A 20,338-nucleotide genomic window follows, 5' to 3' on the forward strand; every position below is an offset into this window, starting at 1 on the left:
AAGTCATAATGGGGAGTATACATAGGTTCATTATTTTACGTTTCAGACAAATTGGGATATTGCTCCTCAGTATGTGACTATATTTCCTGAATGCTATCCATCCAAAATTTATTCTTCTCTTGACTTCCATCCATTTATCATTCTTACAGCTAATGACTTGTCCCAAATAAGTATATGACGCCACCACCTTTTCAATTACTGCTCCTTCAATCATTATATCCCTTTCTGTGGCATACTTGTTCATCATTACTTTTGTTTTAACTATATTCATCTTTAGTCCAATATCCCTACTAACTCTGCATAACTGATTAAGATTTTCCTATAATTCTTTGGGATCGTGGCTTATGACCACAATGTCATTTGCAAATCGTAAATGGTTTAGGTACTCTCCATTCACATTGACTCCTTTCTGCGACCAGTCTAATGTTCTGAAAGCTTCCTCAAGGGCAGCAGTAAACACCTTCGGAGATATTGTGTCTCCTTGTCGAACTCCTTTCTCAGTTTTAAATTTATTATTGTCTTTGTCTAGTCTGATAAAGGAGGTAGCATTCTCATACATTTTCTTCAAAATCATAATATATGGGGTATCTATGCCTTGTCTTTCCAGTGCCCGAAACATTGCCTTATGCTGTATGGAGTCAAATGCCTTTTCATAATCCACAAATGCCAGGCATAATGGTGTTTTATATTCATTTGCTTTTTCCATTAGCTGTGATATTACATGAAGGTAATCCATAGTTGAGAATCCTGTCCTGTCCTAAAGCCAGCTTGCTCTTTCGGTTGATTCTCATCAAGTATTCTTTCTAATCTGTTAGTAATGACCCTTGTGAACAACTTGTAGATGTGGAATAACAAGCTAATTGGTCTATAATTTCCAATTTCTGATTTATCTCATTTCTTATGCAGAAAAACTATGATTGCATTATTCCACTGCTTAGACGCCACACCTTTTCTAATGCACATTGTGAAGAGTCTTGCCAGTTTTTGTGTTATGTCTCTTCCTCCCAATTTTAACAACTCTACAGTAACTTCATCTTACCCCGGAGCTTTCTGATTTTTCATTTTCTTCATCACATGTTCTACCTCATCAAGAAGGATATCAGGTATGTTGTATGTGTTACTAATTTGCGATCCATCTTCCCCCACTCACTGCTGGCATCATTTCCTCGTTCCTCGTTCCTTTATAGTAGTCTTCTGCTATTTGAATTATGCCTTCTCTGCTATTCTTAAGTACACCATTGCTATTCTTCAGTTTCAGTATCATTTGTCTTTTTGTATTACTGCTCATGACTGCTGATTTAAATCCTTTGTTTTTCCTTAATGCTTGTTCTACTTTTCTTGAGTTAAATTTTCTTATGTCCTCTCTGAGTATCTTTCTAATGGCTTTGCATAACTCAGTATACTCAATTTTCTCCCTGTCAGTGTTTTTCTTGATCTTCATTTGTCGTCTTCAGTTTATCACAACAAGTGTTTCTTGACTGATTTTTTCTTCTTTGGATTTCTTTTTACCTATAGATTTCTTGGAATTTATCACTTTATCACTAAACAGTCTGCAGAAGCTCAAACTTGTTCTTAAGTTCCAGTACACACTGCTTTTTCTCCTCTTCTGTTTTCTCAAAAACCTTTGTATTATTTACTCGAGTCAGTTTTTTCTTCCAACATTTCACACGCTTCTTGATTAGACCGGGGTTCGAGCCCGTCACCACCAAATACGGAGGATGCGGAAAGGTCAGGGATTGACCACCGCATATCCCGGAGCAATATGGCCTTAGTTGCTAATGCTCCTAAAAAACCAAATAACAAACAAACATAACTTCCAACATTTACCTTGTTCAGGACAGTAACATCGTTCACGATATATCTTCTGTTAGTGAGGATGAAGTCGATTTCAATCGTTGTTAATCCATTTGGGCTCTTTCACGTCCACTGTATAAGGCAATGGTAAGGCACACCTTGAGTACTGCGTACAGGTCTGGAGGCCTCATTTTAGGAAGGATGTCGATTTGCTTGAGCGTGTACAGAGAAAGGCAACAAGATTGGTGAGGGGACTGAAGGGATCCTCTTACCAAGAGAGGCTTAAGTTCTGCAAATTGCAGTGGCTGGAGACTAGGCACCTGCGCGGTGATCTGATTGAGGTGTATAAGGCCTTGAATGGGTTGAGCACGCTGAATTCTGATGGGATCCTTCCACTTGTTCAGATTACGAAACTGAGGGGGCATAAATTCAAATTAAGAAAAGACAGATGTAGAATAGATGTGTGGAAATTTGCCTTTAGCCAGTGGGTGGTTAATTGCTGGAACAAACTTCCTCTGTAGTTGTGGAAGTTGATAGGTTGAATAAATTTAAGGAGGAACTGGACAGGCATTTGGAGGGAATGGTGTGATTTTTTTTTTTTTTTGGCCGATGCTGCATAAGCTCATACACTTGCTTTCTTGCATCACATGCCAATACTACTACTACTATTATTTTGTCAGTTCATGTATATTTTTGTTTACTTTAGCCCTTAGCAGTTTTTGATATCCTAAGTAACAAATAGATGTTGTGTGCCGTTTTTACAAAAATTTACTTTGTAACTAATGTATCTCATTTGACAAATGGTAACTATATTCCCCTCCACAAGTAACTGTAATTAGCGTTCCACTGAAACTCTTTTATTGCATCTCCAGCTAAAGGGAGAAACTGGGTGTTTATAGTAATTATTCACTGATGAGTCCTGTTGTGTACAAAAATTACTAGACAACTGAACAAAGCAAAGTGAATATGCAGCCAATTTTTATCTATATTTCCTCTTAGAAATATGGATATACAGTATACACGAGTCTCAAAAATGCTTTGTATTGTCAGTTTGTGCTAGAGCAATGTGGTGATTTTTCGGCATAACTATTTTTAATTTTTATTTCACACCGCCCAATTATGGATAAATTTTTAGTAAGAGGAACAAAGAAAAAGTTAGATTCTACGGAGAGAACAGAAAATCCTGAGAAAAAATGCAGATGTAAGTCGAGAACACCTCAGTATGACAGACCAAGTGGCGAGTATAATTATAACCATTCACCAAGTCCGTCTATGAGAAAATGAGTTCCAGATAAGAATCAGAAAAAATTACAACATTATCAAAATGAATATTTGAAATATGGCTTCTATTATTGTGGTGATGAGCAGAATCAAATCCCTCTGTGTTTAATATGTGAACATAAACTCAGCAATAGCTATATGGAACCCTCTCTGTTGATGAGCCATTTTGAACAAAACCATTGAGACTTGAACTTGAACGGTAAATCCATTGCTTATTTCAGAGAGAAAAAGAAGTATTACATAAAAAAGACTTTGTTGGTGAAATCTGTATTTGTGAGTCGTAAAAAAGAATTATCAGAAGCCTCGCGGAAAGTGAGCTATCACATTGCTTGTCAAGGAGAGCCCACAGTATTGGTGAAATTCGATAATGCCACGTGTTATTGACCTGTGCGAGACAATATTCATACCCAATGTATCAGCAAAATAAAACAGGTGCCACTCTCCGACATTGTAAAAAGATTTTTACTTTGCTCAGATGATCTTCTCAATGAACTCATATGTAGACTTAAGTTGGTGCCTTATTTTACCATGCAACTTGATGAGAGCACTGTTGTCAGTAGCCTAGCTGTGCTGTTAGTATTTGTTCAATAGCTATATTGAACAAATACTAACAGCACAGCTGTGCTAAGACATTCTTATCTATGACAATTTTAAAAACACTACAACTGGAGCTAATATTTTTGAAAAGATTGGCAGCTTTCTTTGTGCTCGTTCCTGCAAAACTGAAAATATTTTTAGGACACTAATAGAAATCATCAATTATGTGAAATATAGTAGCTTATATATAAGGAAGGCTTTTCCAGAAGATTTGCAACAAAATGGGTAGTGACTACAACTGCTTACTTTTTTACACCAAAGCACGTTGGCTGAGTCGAGGGAAAGTGCTGATGAAATTTTCTGAATTAAATTCTGAAATTGTGACAGTTCTTACTGATCATAAAGCTGAAGCCACAGGAAAAACAAATTGAGATAAACTGTAGAGATTCTTCGACTTTATGGCTAGAGATTATAATTCACAAAGGGTTGCATACCTTGCTAATTTATTTTTTGTACTATACAGGAAGCTTTTAGGTTAAGTACAGTTGAATTATTGTTGAATTTTTTGTAAAAATTATTTTTTCTCATATGGTACATGTAAATTTTCTTTGCAAATTTCATTTAATTTTACCTTATTTAAGTTAATTATAAAAAAAACTATTGATTTTAATTTACCTATATAAAATAAGCCGAAAAATTATGTTGGTGATTATGCATTCCGCAAATTTTAATGTATTTCTATGAGATAATGTCTTAATTTGCATGAATCTTTGTTTACATGCACATTCCAGGAACGCAATCCATGCATAACTCATGAGCATACTGTACAATGTTTTACAAGTACCTTTATTTGCTTTTAATTGCGTTTGTGATTTTTGACTTGCAGTATTTATTTTTTCATGTAATTGTGCATATGCTGTGAACTCTTCATGTATCAGTTGTTTGCATTTTCATTACAGAGTGTTCCAGGAGTTATAGAGTGCCTTAAGATTGTTACCAAAGACAAGTCACATCGCATTGCAAAGTTTGCATTTGACTATGCAACAAAATGTAATCGTAAAAGAGTTACAGCAGTACATAAAGCTAATATTATGAAACTTGGAGATGGATTGTTTCTTCGCTGCTGTGAAGAAGTAGCACAGTTATATCCTAAAATTAAATTTGAATCTATGATTATTGATAATTGTTGTATGCAGTTAGTAGCCAACCCTGAATGCTTTGATGTAATGGTAATGCCTAATTTATACGGTAATATTGTTGACAATCTAGCATCAGGACTAGTAGGTGGTGCTGGAGTTGTTCCTGGAGCTAGCTTTAGCTCTGATTGTGTAATTTTTGAACCTGTAAGTAGATACATTCAGTCTCTTTATTTATCTAGCATTATTATGTCTTATATGTACTTTGTATGCCTGAGTGGACAGAAATCATGGGATACCTAACTAGTAATGGGTAGGCCCACCATTCGCCCAGATAAGGGCAAATGGTGGGCCTACCCTGTCACATGGCAAGGCATTGAGTCCACTAGTTCATGAAAGCATTCCACAAGTATTTCCATCCATGCTTGCTGCAACTCTGTCCATAACGCCTTTGCATTCCTGGGTGGAGGATCCAAAGCTTGAATGAACCTTTCCACAGCATGCCAAAGATGCTCCATAGGTTCATGTCCAGTGAACAGGGAGGCCATTCCATGGTGGTAAAATCTGCAGAATGCTCTTTGAACCATGTTCTAGCTACCACGGCTCAATGGGGAGGCGCATTGTCCTGCTGGAAGAGTCCATTGCCCTGTAGGTGCATGATGACCATAAAGAGATGCAGATGCTCTGCAAGGATCGACACATAACCTGGATCGTTCAGAGATGCATCTAGACATACCAGAGGGCCCAGTGTGTGCCAGTTGCACATGCCCCAGACCATTACTGACCATCCACCTGCCTGAACAGTTCCTTATTGACGTGATGAGTGCATAGCTTTGTGTGGTTTCCACCAGATACGCACATCCAATCGTCTGCTCAAAATAACTGGAAACAGGACTCATCTCATTCAAGGTCCAGCGCTGATGTTCTTTCGTCCAGTTGAGGCATAGAGTCCAGTGTCGTGGTGCTAGCAATGGGACTCTGGTGGGTTGGCGGCTCCATAACCTTTTGCAGCTAATGATCGCCTGATAGTCTTGGTGGAGACGTTTCTGGCACCTCCCTCATTGAAGTTGGCGGTGATTTGTGCTACTGTTGCTCTCCAGTTGGCTGAAACAATGCGAGAAAGACGTCAGTGGCCACGTTCATCCACCACCTTTCTCTGCCCACAGCGCTGTTCACAATGAGATGTTATACTGGAAATGGCATATTCCTAATACACTCTTGACACTGTCGAACAGGAATAGTGCAATTTGTATACCACCTCTGTGATAGAATGACCCATGCTTTGGGCACCCACTATCATCTCTCTTTCAAAGTTGGTAAACTCACTACGTTTATCCATACTGACATTGACTTACCATCTATGTGAATGCAGTGTGCCTATATACTTGCCAAGCTGTGTGTTTGTCCACTAGCAAGAGGGGGTGACAGTGTCACGTTGCCCAGGAACCATGCATCCCACGAATTCTGTCCTTTCTATGTATATCTCATTGGTTCAGTAAATATGGTGCATACGTACATATGGATATATGCACTTGCATGCCTGCTATTTGATAAGGTGCAACTATGAATCTCATTCAGCAATGTAAGGGCACACACCAATGCTGCCTGTTTTTTTTTGTTTTTTTTATTACGACCGAATGCAACTTTAACCAAAACAAGTTGCAGTTTGTAACTTGATAATATTATTATAATGAACCTGAATATTTTAGGCCTTTGGCTGGATTTCACCTCATCATTTTTTCAGAATTTTGGCTAAAGAAATTATTATTCAGCCATATTATGCTAACCAAATATCTTTTACTGTGCTGTATTTTTGTGGTTTGCATATAATCAAGTTTTACTTTGAAATTTTAGGTATATGTGATAAGTTGAATATATAAAAAATCTAAATTTTCTATTCTAATTCCACCTTAAATTTAACAATAACTACAAACTTATCAATATAGAGAATTATTGCCTATATTAATGTCTCATGTATTGATTATTTTGATAATACCTAAAACTTCAGATAATTTTTTTATTTTTTAAATTTAATATATAAATATTAAATATATAAAATATATTTTTAAAATATTTGTTTTATTTTGCATAGATTAAATGTCAACTAAGTACACTGTTATATCACATGAATGTATTTATTGAAGTGTTACCACATTAGTTTACACTTAAAATATTGACAACATATCGAGGTTCTACAGAATCCTGCCTACAGGCTTCTGGGATAACCATAAGAAATTGCATAAATTCTATATAACATATAAGAAATTGCATAAATTCTATATAACATATAAGAAATTGCATAAATTCTATATAGCAGTACAAATGTTTTCACATAAGATATTGTTATAACAACTGTATTCAAGGAGTGAAACTTAAGATAATTAACTTAAAATTGTTAATAACAAATTAGTAAAAGTCTAGGAGGCAACAGTATATTGCTAATGAAGGGAAAACAAAAAACTTTCTCTTAAACCACCTTCATCTTAACTAGTTTGCCATCCAGATAGAATTTGGAAATAAGCAGATAAAAACATATATAAAAATATATTACTGGAATAAAGGATTAAGGCCTGAAAAATTGTATAACTAGTACTATAAAAACTTCAAAAATACTAAATTTTCTTGAGTTTTTATGGTACTAGTAAATTTTTTCAGATCTTATAATAGCTCATATAAAAGTGTGTTCGTTCATACAATGATTTTCATGTTATATGGCCAGCAAAGGCTGGAATATGGAATAATGGAAATAACCAATGGGTAAAAATCTACTTTTTCTATTTGAAATCATCTAACTACAGCCCCAATTGAGGAAGACGTTAAGAACAGGACCAGGGTATGTCTGCCAGGGGCAAAGGTTGATGACGTTGTAGAGCGGATATCATCTTTTAAGGTCACAAAAGGTGATATAGTTGTACACGTTGGCACTAATGATATTAAGAGTAGGAGACGAGCGGAACTACTTAACAAGTACAGGTCACTGTTGAAAAAAAAAGCCGTGAAGTAGGGTTGAATTTGAAAGTGTCTGCAATTCTGCCCACGATAGGAGGGAGTATATGATGAGAGCCTTGTCGATCAGTTTGGCCCTGGAAAGATTGTGCAAGGCTCAAGGGGTAGAATTTTTTTTCAGCCTGGACTGTACTTGTTAACAGGAGAGATTGCTTCTACAGGGATGGGATACACTTAAATAGAAAGGGTGCAAGAATATTTGCTGATGCTATCGAGGCAGTGTTAGGTGGGTCAGAAAACTGCTAGCTTGGGGGGGAGACAAGGACAAATGGATTAACAGTAGCCACTGGCAGAGGTGAAAGAGATTCTTGCACTGCTTCTATTGGAATGAGCAGAAGCCTGAAAAACAATATGCAGGATATTTCAGAGACTGCTGGAAGTCATTGCGGTACAAGTAAACACATGGGTTGTGTTAGGGTAGCTAAGAATAGAAACAGGTGCATGTATACTTGCGTGTACACCAATGCTAGGAGTTTAGTAAATAAATTTGATGAATTTGAGGTTTTGCTCAAAACATCAAAGGCAGATATTGTTGGGATATCAGAGACATGGTGTCACACAGATATAAGGAATGCAGAACTGGAATTTGGGGAGTACAAAGTCTGCAGAAAGGATAGACAGGATAGGAAGGGAGGAGGGGTTATGCTATTAGTTAAAAAACACATAAAATTCAAGGAAGTGAAGCCAGTCGACATCGATGGACAGGGCAGTGTCGAATCAGTTTGGTGTGACATAAGCATTGGGAGATCAAAATTGAGAATAGGAGTGTGCTATAGGCCTAATGACTCTGATGAGTATAATAAGATACTGTACAGGGAAATAGAATGGGCCAGTAAATCAGAGAGTCTTATAATGGGGGATTTTAATTTCCCAGATATTGACTGGAATTTGTGGGTTGGTCACTCCCACACTAGCAAGGCTTTTGTGGATTTATTGGATGATTGTTTTCTACACCAGCATGTTCGGGAGGCAACTAGAGGGAGTAATACTCTTGATCTGATTATCAGTAGTGATTCTTCATGCATTAAGAATCTGCAGATAAATGAACCACTAGGTGGCAGTGATCACAGTGTGCTGAAGTGGGATTTACTCAAGGAGGTAACTACCATCAGAGGTAAAGGGAAGGGTTTTTGCTTTCGTAAAGGAGACTATGATGGGCTGAGACAGTATTTAAATTCTATACAGTGGAACCAACTGATGATGTTACCAACAGCAAATTCAAAATGGGAAGCATTCAAGGAACTAATCTTGGAAGCCACCAGGCTTTACATACCAACCAAGAAATATTGTTCAAGGTTCAGGCCTAAATGGTTGTTAGATGAACTAATGAGACATATGGCAGAGAAGAAAAATGCATGGGATACATATAAATTAATGGGTGACATGGAAGCCTATGATAGATATAAGTTGGTCTGTAACCAAGTCACAAAGGAGATTAGGCAGGCAAAGGCAGACTACGAAAAATCCTTGGCAAAGGATGCAAAGAAAAACAGAAAAGAGTTCTTTACCTATTTAAACTCAAGAAGGAAAGGGATGAATCAGATTGGTCCACTGGATGTTGATGGTTCAACAGTTGAGGATCCTGCTCAGGTGGCTAACAGTCTAAATGAGTATTTTGCATCTACATTCACACATGAGGAGTTATTCAGGAAGGGGAATGTCATAGGTGAAGTAAACATTGGCAGTGAGCTAGATGATTTTCTAATAACTGAGAGGAAAGTGGAGGAGAAACTGTTGAGGATAAACATAAAAAAGGCACCCGGGGTGGATGGGATCTATCCAGTTATATTAAAGGAAGCAGCAAAGGAAGTAAGCAAACCCCTAGCCATAATTATGAGAGCTTCTTTGGACTCAGGGGAGGTACCCATAGACTGGAGATGTGCAAATGTAACCCCAATTCACAAAGGAGGATCAAAGGCTGATACAAGTAATTATAGACCTGTTAGTTTAACTTCGGTTCCAGGAAAATTAATGGAGGCACTGGTTAAAGAAGCACTGCAGGATCATCTGGACAAGAATTCAGTTATAGCTCAGACACAGCTTGGTTTTGTCAAGGGCAGGTCTTGTCTGACCAATTTGATTGGATACTATGATGTAGTCACAAAAGAACTGGATGCAGGGAATAACTTTGATATTATATATTTGGATCTTAGAAAGGCTTTTGATACTGTTGCGCATGGAAGACTGCTGCACAAATTGGAGCAGTGTGGCATTGGAGGCAAATTGCTGCTATGGATAAAGGGATGGTTGAGTGGCAGAAGACAGAGAGAGTGGTAATCAATGGACACTGCTCAACGTGGACTAATGTTATTAGTGGAGTTCCTCAGGGTTCAGTGTTGGGTCCATTGTTGTTTTCTGTATTTATAAATGATATAGATGATGGTATATCAAGCTTAATGTCCAAGTTTGCAGATGATACGAAGGTTGGCAGGGGTGTTAAGGACACTACTGGTGCTATGCTGCTGCAACAGGATCTGGAAAGGTTGAGCAGATGGGCTGAGAGGTGGCAAATGAAGTTTAACATTGACAAATGTAAAGTACTATATATGGGAAACAGTAATCCCAGATCAACGTATCAACTCTGTGGTACTACGCTGACAGTGGTGGAGAATGAAAAGGACCTGGGGGTAATTGTGCAGGCAGATATGAAGTTCTCTGAGCAGTGCAGACTAGCTGCAAGAGTAGCCCATGGTGTCTTGTCAATGATATACAGGAATTTTTCTAGCAGGGATAAGGATGTGATTATTCCCTTGTATAAGGTATTGGTCAGGCCATACCTTGAGTACTGTATACAGGTCTGGAGGCCTCATTTCAAGAAGGATGCAGAGCTGCTGGAACGAGTACAGAGAAGGGCAACAAGATTAGTGAATGGAACAGAGGGTTGCTCTTACGAAGAAAGGCTTAAGTTTTGTAAATTACAGAGTCTGGAGACTAGGCATCGGCGAGGTGATCTGATAGAGGTGTATAAAGCCTTGAATGGCTTGAGCATGCTCAATGCCGATGGGATTCTTCCTCTTGCTCAGAATAATCACCTGAGAGGGCATAAATTCAAATTGAGGAAGGACGGATGTCAGATAGATGTGCGGAAATTTGCCTTTAGCCAGCGGGCAGTTGGTTTGTGGAATAGACTTCCATCAGTTGTTGTTGAAGTTGATAGCCTAAACAAATTTAAGGCTCAGCTGGACAGGTATTTCGAACGAACGGAGGGGTGAAATGGGAGTAGTGGTTGTGTTTTTTTTTTTTTTTTTTTTTTTGGCTGATGCTGAATAAGCTTGCTTTCTTGCATCATATGCCTCTACCAATGCTAATTCCTCCAGTCTCTAATGGAATTTGAACCCCGGCTTTTTAAAACTAGTGACAAACAGCAAAACCAGTATACTGTCACAGAGGACAACTGGAGGGAGTTTGAGTATTGTGTAATAACTTTATTATCAGAAACTGCCAAGGTCACATTATATTGAGGAGCTGGGTATATTCTTGCTGTATGTGTTTTGCCTTATCCAAAAAATTCATTAAAATGCAATGTACTAACACAGTATTCTTTGCACCTGCCAAGATAATTTAGTTTCTTTTTAAAGTAGTCCAATTATGATAAGAAAAAAGCCTTCTGGTTGAAATAGCATAATGTCAGGACTACCTTTACTTTTATATACAGTGTGTATTATATGTGACTTTTAGAACATCATGCATAATGATAAAAATGATACTCACTTTGCATTTGTTAAATAATAATAAAAATAAATATTACATTTGTAAAATACGGTTTTGGAGATGTTTAAATATATAATCTCCTCAGCTGGAATGATTTCAAACAAAGAACTACATACAAATTGGAAGTTACTGAAATTAACATGTTTTTGTTTGGTTGGTAGAAGGTCGTGTATTTAACAGTTTTCTGTTTTCATCTTATGTGGTGGAGATCCACCAAGGGAAGCATGGTTGTGTCAAGACAGCCGATGTCATCATTAGCTGCTTTCTGTTTAACACCAGTAGGAGTGAGCTGAGAAACATTATGGAGGACTGCTTTGGTTTTCAGTTGATGTATTCCCCCCCCCCCCTCCTTCCTGGCAGAGTGAACCAGATCAAGATGAAACCCATCAACACAACTTACTACTTTGAGACTGAAGAAACAAAAGTATCTTTCATTTGCCTGATGAAAGAAGTTATCTCACAAATGCTATACTTCATACTGTCCACTTGACAATAGTGGACATCACAAAAATCTGCCTGGAAAGTGCTTCCTTATCCTTCATGTTGTCTAGACCTTGCACTCTCACACACCTCTTAAAATCATTGAAGGATTGCAAGAGATAACCATTATGAAGATACATGGTAGAAAGAGCAGTGCGCATCTGGTTTCCAAGTCTGAAAAGAGATTTTTGCCACATAAGAAGCTGGCAGTGTGTAAATTATTTTGACAATTTTGTGAAAAATTGATAAATATAAGATTATATTGCCACTTTGTGACAGTGATGAAAATTGAATTGAATATATATATCTCATTAGGACAGAAGGCACTTTCATAAGCTTTTATTCATGCTGCGGTCAGTTTAGTTGATTTTTGCTGAGGTGTATGCGCAGTGGTGAGCTCTAAACATTTTAACAATGGGCTCGCAGTTTTGTCGACTTTTTGATGTGAACATCCGTGGGGTTATCTACCAAGTAAATCTGATCAGTCACAGAAATGACGTCATCTGCATTGTCCACCAGAGGCATTTCCCACGCTCACACCACTAGTCTGTGCTGAGAACTAGTTGTTGTCGTTATTTGGTTTTTAGGAACATTAGCAACTAAGGCCACCTTGCTCCGTGTGATATGCGGTGGTCCTTCACTGACCTTTCCGCATCTTCCGTATTTGGTGGCCACGGGCTTGAACCTTGGTCTAATCGAGAAGCGTGTTCTACGCACTGCCGCTCCTGCCCACCTGGCTACAGAGGCGGCCTACCAAGAACTAGCTAGTGACTGGTATGATATCTCTAGTTCTAACTGTTTATAATTTTTGCATAGTATGATGTCACAATATATGAACGTCACAACAGAATGTATGAAGTATGATTACAACAATACAAATATTTGTCAAAAAAATTTTTCATCTTGCATTTTCGTTACATTCCATTGTTAGGTGGCCCCCAAAGCTGTGTATATCGTTTCAACTACAAGATTAAGTACCTCAATTGACACTGTTTTCCAGGGACATTTAGATATGTTACAGCTGCAAATATACATCTCTTACTTTAGTTATCACAAATCCATCGTATCTTGTCTTCCAGAAATTATGAAAATTTGTGAATGATCAATAAAGCTCTTTATTGATCACAATACTAAAGCTCTTTCATTTCATAGTCAGTATATGAAATGAAATATACAACTTACAAATCATAAACCCCAGGGGCTCACATCTGGTGAGTATGGTCTTGGGACACCCAGGGTTCTGAGCTGGATATCATCATTCTCTTTTTTGCTGGTGCAGCATAAGCCTCAGGCTTCCTTGCACCATATGGCTAATAATAATAATGTACCGTGCCTGCTTGGCACATGCACCACTTTTTGTTCTCTTTTTTTACAACTAGGGATATATATACCCCCAGGGGGCTCACATCTAGTGAGTATGGGCTTTGCACATCCAGGGTCCTGAGCTGGATATCATCATCATTCTCTTTCTTGTTGATTGCCTTCTATTTCTCTCTCTCTCTCTCGGGTAACTCAGAAATTTTTTTTTGGCTGGTGCAGCAAAAGCTGCCTTGCACCATGTGGCCAATGATAATAATGGATACATTTTTTTCATGATAAAATTTTGATATTGCCAATAAAAAGAGTCTTCAAAAAATAACAAGAAATATTTCCTATCTCACAATTAACAAAAACTATCACAAAATATTCTACAATATAAAAATGAATATTACATAAAAAAACAAACTATTCTAGAAAAGATACACAAAAATCACAGATTACATGAAAAAAATTATTACACAAATATTCAAGAAAAAAATTTTCTAAAAATTGCCACAGAATTTACTTCTTTATTAATATTTATTGTTGCTCACTAGCTAAGCGATGATTACGGAGGAAAGATTTGATATAATGATCTGGATCAAATTAAAGCAATGGTTTTTCCATTTAGATGTATGTTCATCATATTTGCAACGTGCATTTAGATGTATAGTCGTCATATCTGCAACGTGTCAGTGATGTTCTTTCTATTGTTACAATATTATTCGTTATGCTGAAAGCTCTCAACTTCAGCACTGTTAATTGCAATGGTTTCAATGGTATTTCTGGTTTTTTTTTTATTATTGAAAATGGAATTTCACTCGATTTTAAAGATAAACTGTCTTCAAAAAAATCTCTAAAATCATTAATTTTTATTTCATATTTTATTAGAGAACTTAAATTTCTCATTCATTTTCATCCTCTTGCCATGGAGATGAAAGTTCTTCCATATTCCACGTTTCCAGGTAGCATATGTTTAAAATTTCTTTCAATTCCTCATTGTCAGTGGTTGAGGCGCCTCCGTAGCCAGGTGGGCAGGAGCGGCAGTGCGTAGCACACGCTTCTTGATTAGACCGGGGTTCGAGCCCGTGACCACCAAATACGGAGGATGCGGAAAGGTCAGGGAATGACCACCGCATATCCTCGGAGCAATATGGCCTTAGTTGCTAATGCTCCTAAAAACCAAATAACAACAACAACAACAACATTGTCAGTGGTTGCATTATTTTCTTTATTTAATTTAAAATTATTGTACTGTACCGATCCTTTAAGGATAAAACAATGCAGTTTTATAACTTGTCACGAGGTAATTTTTTAAATGTGTTCTTACTTTTGATTCCTTCAAATTCTTTTGACTTCAACATGCTCTCAATTTTAGCTTCATAATTTCCCTCAGAATTTTTCAAATTAGCAATAGTATTGATAGTTAGAATAATTAATTTATATGCTTTTGCTATATTGATGCTGCGACTTTGTAAAGCTTCTGAAAGGTAAGAGAGCTCCTGTAGGTTGTTGATCATCAGTGCTAACTCGTTAAGAAATTTTAGATTTAAAAGTCGGTTTAATAATCCTGAATATTTAACTTCTGATTCAAAATGTTTGCACAAGCGAGATAATTCCTCAAAACAGCAATTGCCATCCGCAAGCTACAACTTCTCATCGTGGCCCGAACACATAACTAACCTTTATAATTTCCACTTCAAGTTCTTTAGCAATCATCCTTAAATCGTGCTGGTGTTTGGAAATTGGTGATATAATACATACAGTGTTTTTTTTTTTTTTTTTAAATTATTGCTTATATTCCATTATATTTTGGAACATTTTCTTCAGAGTGAAGGCCTTGATGCAGTTTCAGAATTTGCCAACATTTCATCTTCGGAAAGTTTATTTAATATCTTAGTTGTCCTAATCCCCCCCCCCCCGACATCGCTACTGCTGTCACTGGTTCTTTGAATACTGTTCTAACTGTCGAAATCACTCGGATATTCAGCTATTGTGACCATGTAAACTTAGACAGGAGAAATTTACTGTAAGGCATGGATCACTCACTTCTCCAAAAAAAATGATTGCTTGCTGGAGTAAAGGGGAACCACAACACAGTTGAAACAAAGGCTATTATCCGTGTCAGAAATACAACTTCTCGGTAGGCGGGATAGGTAACAGTAATCCTTTTAACCCTTAATTCATGCTTTCTAATTGCCTAAAGGTCAGATGTGGGAACAGTACATAAAGTTAAGTCTCTCATTATCCATTCGTTACATGGAAAATTTTCTTTATTATGTGGAAACTATTTTAAATGTAATTACAAACAATTAAAAAAAAATTTGCTAATAAAGAAGTTTGTTAAACAGAGGTTTGACTGTAATTAAATCAAGCATGAAGCAATTTTAAAACATATTACTGATCGATTGTGCCATTAAAATGCGGGGATGGGGCCCTGCTTGCCCCACCGTAGTTCCATCTCTGCATACTTGTTAATTTAGAGGATTTCATTTGTAAAATAAATGATTATTTCAACAATGGGCTCGCAAAATTTCCAAAAAAGCAACAATGGGCTCTCATGAATCCACTGTAGCCACCACTAGGTGTGTGTATTTTTCATCTGGAAGCTGGGGAGATTTTTTTTTTTTTTTTTTTGGCTGATACTGTATAAGCGTTCTTTCTTTCTTGAATTATTTGCAGCTACTAATACTAATTCCAGCTCTTCATTCTATAAAGTAGACAGACCAATTATACACAGCAGTTACAGATATGATATGCTGACATCTCGTGGCCAAGATTCTTTTTTTTCTTTTTTTGTTTAATGTAACTGTATAAGAAATAGCTCAGTACTTTTAGCATGACTTATATGTGAAGTTTCAGTTTCATATGAATTATTATTATTATGTAGTCAGTTTAGTCTTAATATTATTAAAATCTGCTTGATCTTTCTTTTTATCAGGGTGCTAGGCATACATTTGGAGAAGCTGTTGGGAAAAATATTGCAAATCCTACTGCCATGTTACTTTGTGCATCTGCAATGCTCGATCACGTACATCTTGAAACTTATGGGAATCTTATTTCTGATGCAGTAGAGAAAGTGATAACAGCTGGAAAGGTAAAAAGCTTCTTTGTCAATTTTCCAGTTACAGACACCTAATTTTATTCATATTATCAATGTGTTTTTTCACTTAATAATTTCTAATAATTTATCAGAAACTGATAAATTTTAAATGTCATTTGAATTTTGTAGGTCACCTAGCTATAAATTATTACAGATTAAATAAAAAAAACTACTGTTACTCAGATAGCAAATACAAGTGTTTGTTGGTAAGTCACAAAGTAAGAAGTAAAAAAAAATAATCAAGCAGGAAACTGACTAAATATTTACAATTTTTTTTTCAAAATTTTTCAGCGTAATTACCAGAAACATAAGCTCTTTTTTTTTTTTAAACACTGTATAAAAGTATGTCTGTTTCTGTCATAACTAGTGAAGTACATCATTTCCACATAAACATAGAAATGCTTGCCATCAAGTTATTGTTTAAGTGGACCAAACAAAAGGAAATTGTTAGGGGTCAGGGGTGTAGAGAGGCTGATCATGAAGTTCCCACAGTAGATCATCATTAAAGGTCTTTAAGGTTGCTTAATGCAGCTTTGTGTTGTCAGGCAACAGCAGTGCTCCACATCTTAATGATCCAGGCTTGTTTTTTGCACACTGAGTCCCTGAAGTCTTTCAGAATTTTACAATATGATGCCATATACACTTGGTCGTCGACTTACGACTGGCCGCACTTACGACCACAAAAAAAAATAAATAATAAATCAGGAAGTCACTACTGAGGACACCCGTAACCCAGGTGAGGAGGCACATCGATGATGGGAGGCCTGAGGACACCACCAGGCACATACACTAAGTCGCTCTCTCTCACATACACTTAGTCGCTTTCAAGCATCTGTTGCATGTGGTGTATTATTTAAAATTCTACTGAAATACCCATAAAATGTTTAGTAAAAGGAAAATGCCTTCATCTACATATACGCCAGCTAAGAAGTCAAGGAAAACTATTGATTTAGAGTGTAAAATGAAAGTTATCCAGCAGTATGAAGGCGGAAAGAAAATGAATGCGATAGCATGTGACTTGAAGTTATCACATTCCACGGTATCGATGATACTTAAGGACAAAGAAAGAATTCGGGAAGCTGTGAAAGGTTCTGCACCTATTAAGTCTACAATTTTAACTAAACAATGACAGGGACCCATCCATGAAATGGAGAAATTGTTGTTTATGTGGATGGAAGATTTAATACAAAAAAATACACCCATGAGCCTTCACACAGTGCAAGTGAAGGCTAGAAGTTTGTTTCAGAGTTTAAAATTGCGCGCCGGAAACGATTACGCAGAAGCTTTTCAGGCTAGTACTGGGTGATTTAAGCGTTTAAAAAAAAGATTTGTTTTGCATAATGTACATGTCACAGGAGAAGCAGGAAGTGCAGATGAAGATGGAGCCAAAAAATTCGTTGATAGTTTCGACTCTTTAATCAAAGAAGAAGGTTTACTACCGGAACAAATATTCAACATAGATGAAACCGGCTTGCATTGGAAACGCATGCCTAATCATACATACATACACCAAGAAGCAAAAAGGATTCCAGGATTTAAAGCTTTTAAGGATCGGTTAACTTTGTTGCTTGGTGGGAATGCTGCAGGTTTTAAGCTGAAGCCTTTTCTCATTTATCATTCAGAAAACCCTCATGCATTTAAGCCCATCAACAAGCACACACTGCCCATTTACTACCGTTCAAACCCTAAAGCTTGGATGACTCGAGCACTGTTCGAAGACTGGTTCATAAACTGCTTCATTCCTCAGGCTCATGAATATTGTGCGGAGAGAGGTATCCCTTTCAAGATTTTATTGGTTATGAACAATGCCCCTGGCCACCCCCCTCATCTGGATGACCTTCATCATGATGTTAGAGTGGTTTTTATGCCACCTAACACAACTGCTTTTATTCAACCCATGGATCAGGGTGCTATCTCAGCATTCAAGGCTCACTATCTCAGAACAACATTCGCACAAGCCATCAAAGTGATAGATTCTGATGCTGATTTATCTTTGCGAGACTTTTGGAAGCAGTACAACATTATTCAGTGTATCAAGAATATTTCGACCACATGGGAATGTGTAACAAAGAATTGTATGTCAGGAATTTGGAAAAAGTGTCTAAAATGTTATGTGAATACTACATTTGAAGGTTCTGAAAAAGGAGAGGAGCTGGAAGTGATTACAGAAAAAATAGTTAAACTTGCAAAAAATCTTAAATTAGAATGTGAAATAGAAGATGTAGAGGAGTTGCTAGATTATGAGACAAAAGAACTTTTGGATGAAGAGTTGATTGAATTGGAAGCACAGAGAGTAGCACAAGAAAAAGCGAGAGAGGAAGAAGAGGAGCCAGAAAAGAAATTCACTGCAAAGGGTTTATCAGATTCTTTTTTGCAACTGAATAAAGCTCTTGCCAGTTTCGAAGCAATGGACCCTAATGTCGAACGATTTACGAAGGTTGAACGTATCATTCAAGATGCTGTGCGTTGCTATCATGAGATATATGAAGAAAAAAAAGAAACAAACTGTTCAAACAAAGCTCAACATGTTCCTCATCAAGAAAACATCTCCTACCTCAACCCAAGAACATGACCCTGACGATCCACAACCCAGCACAAGCAAAGATTAAAAATTGATTTTGTAAATTTCATATGTATTAATTTTTACATTAATTTTAGATTGTATTTTTGTGTTTACAGTACATTATGTACAGTATTATTTTTCAACATTATGTACAATATAATTATAGATTGTAGTTTTGTATTTTTATAAACAGTATGAATAATAAACCAATTAAAATGAATTTAACTTCATAGAGAGATAAAGCCTAGGCACAGAAACGAACGTATGTACAGTATCGCTAAGTAAAAGATAAAAACATTACTGTATTTAAAATGAAAAATAAAAGATGATAAAAATAAATTATAAAGATGATAAAAAGATTAGAAAGGTTAAAAAATACTGTTAATAAATATATGTCCGACATATGACCAGATTGACTTACGACCTGTCAGTCAGATCGTAAGTCGAAGACCAACTGTACATGGTATCTCTATGCTTTTGAAAATACACAAGAATGCATGACAGTTCCAAAAAACAGTCACCATCCTTCCCCATACAAGATTTAACTAATGTGAATGCAAAAATCTGTTTTTGTCTCACATTCGTTAACAGTTTATAAAACATTTCATGGTGCTTTATACCACCTGTTACTGACTCAAGTATATCTCATATATTGTGAATACCTTCACGATGAGTTGCCATGGTATTGCATGTCATGAAGGTGTTCACAATATGAGATATATTTAATGATGCCATTTATAACTTTATGTAGTTGGCTATGTACAGAAATGATGCAAGTGCACTAACTTGTACATTAGTTAAACTATTTATGTAACCTGAATCTTTTGCCCTAAACTATACCGTAATTTAATTTTGAATATTTTAAAAATAACATCAAAATGTTTAATATTTTGAATGAATTATCCATTAATTTTTTCCCCTCACATTTTAGGTAAGGACAAGAGATGTTGGAGGTTATGGTACTACTACTGAATTTACACGAGCTGTCATTGAAAATCTCTCATATTAAATAGCCAACAGTATGTAATTATGGTCATTAGTGTTTGTTACATAATTTTTGGAAATTTTATTGTGAGGTAGATGCTGTGATACTAATTATTTAAAAATTGTTTAGAAAAAATGTTCTGTACAGAGAAGTGCATTGAGGAAACTTGTAGAAATATAAATTATAAAATTTTTTGTAGGACTCTTATGTATATTTTTTTTAAATATAAATTATTCTTACGATTTACATAATAGATTTTAAACTAAAGAGATATGAAAGTCGGAAAAAATTAAAGCAATAATTGATAGATATTCAGTATTTATTTATTTTCATTGTTAATTAACATTGATAACAGCATCTTATTTTATAATGAGTGGTAATGATCACAAGCATAGTTTCTCTAACTGGCATACAATTTCTTATTGTCCCAGTTAATTCAGTAG

At 36.4% G+C, this 20,338-nt stretch overlaps 1 protein-coding gene across 1 annotated transcript in view; it reads left to right on the forward strand.

The window, feature by feature from the left end:
• Nucleotides 1–20,097, forward strand: part of Idh3b (isocitrate dehydrogenase [NAD] subunit beta, mitochondrial) — a 65,053-nt gene extending 44,956 nt beyond the window's left edge. The window contains exons 6-8 of the mRNA XM_090385303.1: nt 4,572–4,955; nt 16,186–16,341; nt 19,842–20,097. Of these exons, the coding sequence (XP_090241429.1) occupies nt 4,572–4,955; nt 16,186–16,341; nt 19,842–19,919 (618 nt within the window). The 3' untranslated portion in view covers nt 19,920–20,097. The remainder of the gene's footprint in view (nt 1–4,571; nt 4,956–16,185; nt 16,342–19,841) is intronic.
• The last annotated feature ends 241 nt before the right edge of the window (nt 20,098–20,338 follow it).

Source organism: Mastigoproctus giganteus, chromosome 11, assembly GCF_048544385.1.
Source record: "Mastigoproctus giganteus isolate SK-2022 chromosome 11, ASM4854438v1, whole genome shotgun sequence".
Taxonomy (NCBI): Eukaryota; Metazoa; Arthropoda; class Arachnida; order Uropygi; family Thelyphonidae; genus Mastigoproctus; species Mastigoproctus giganteus.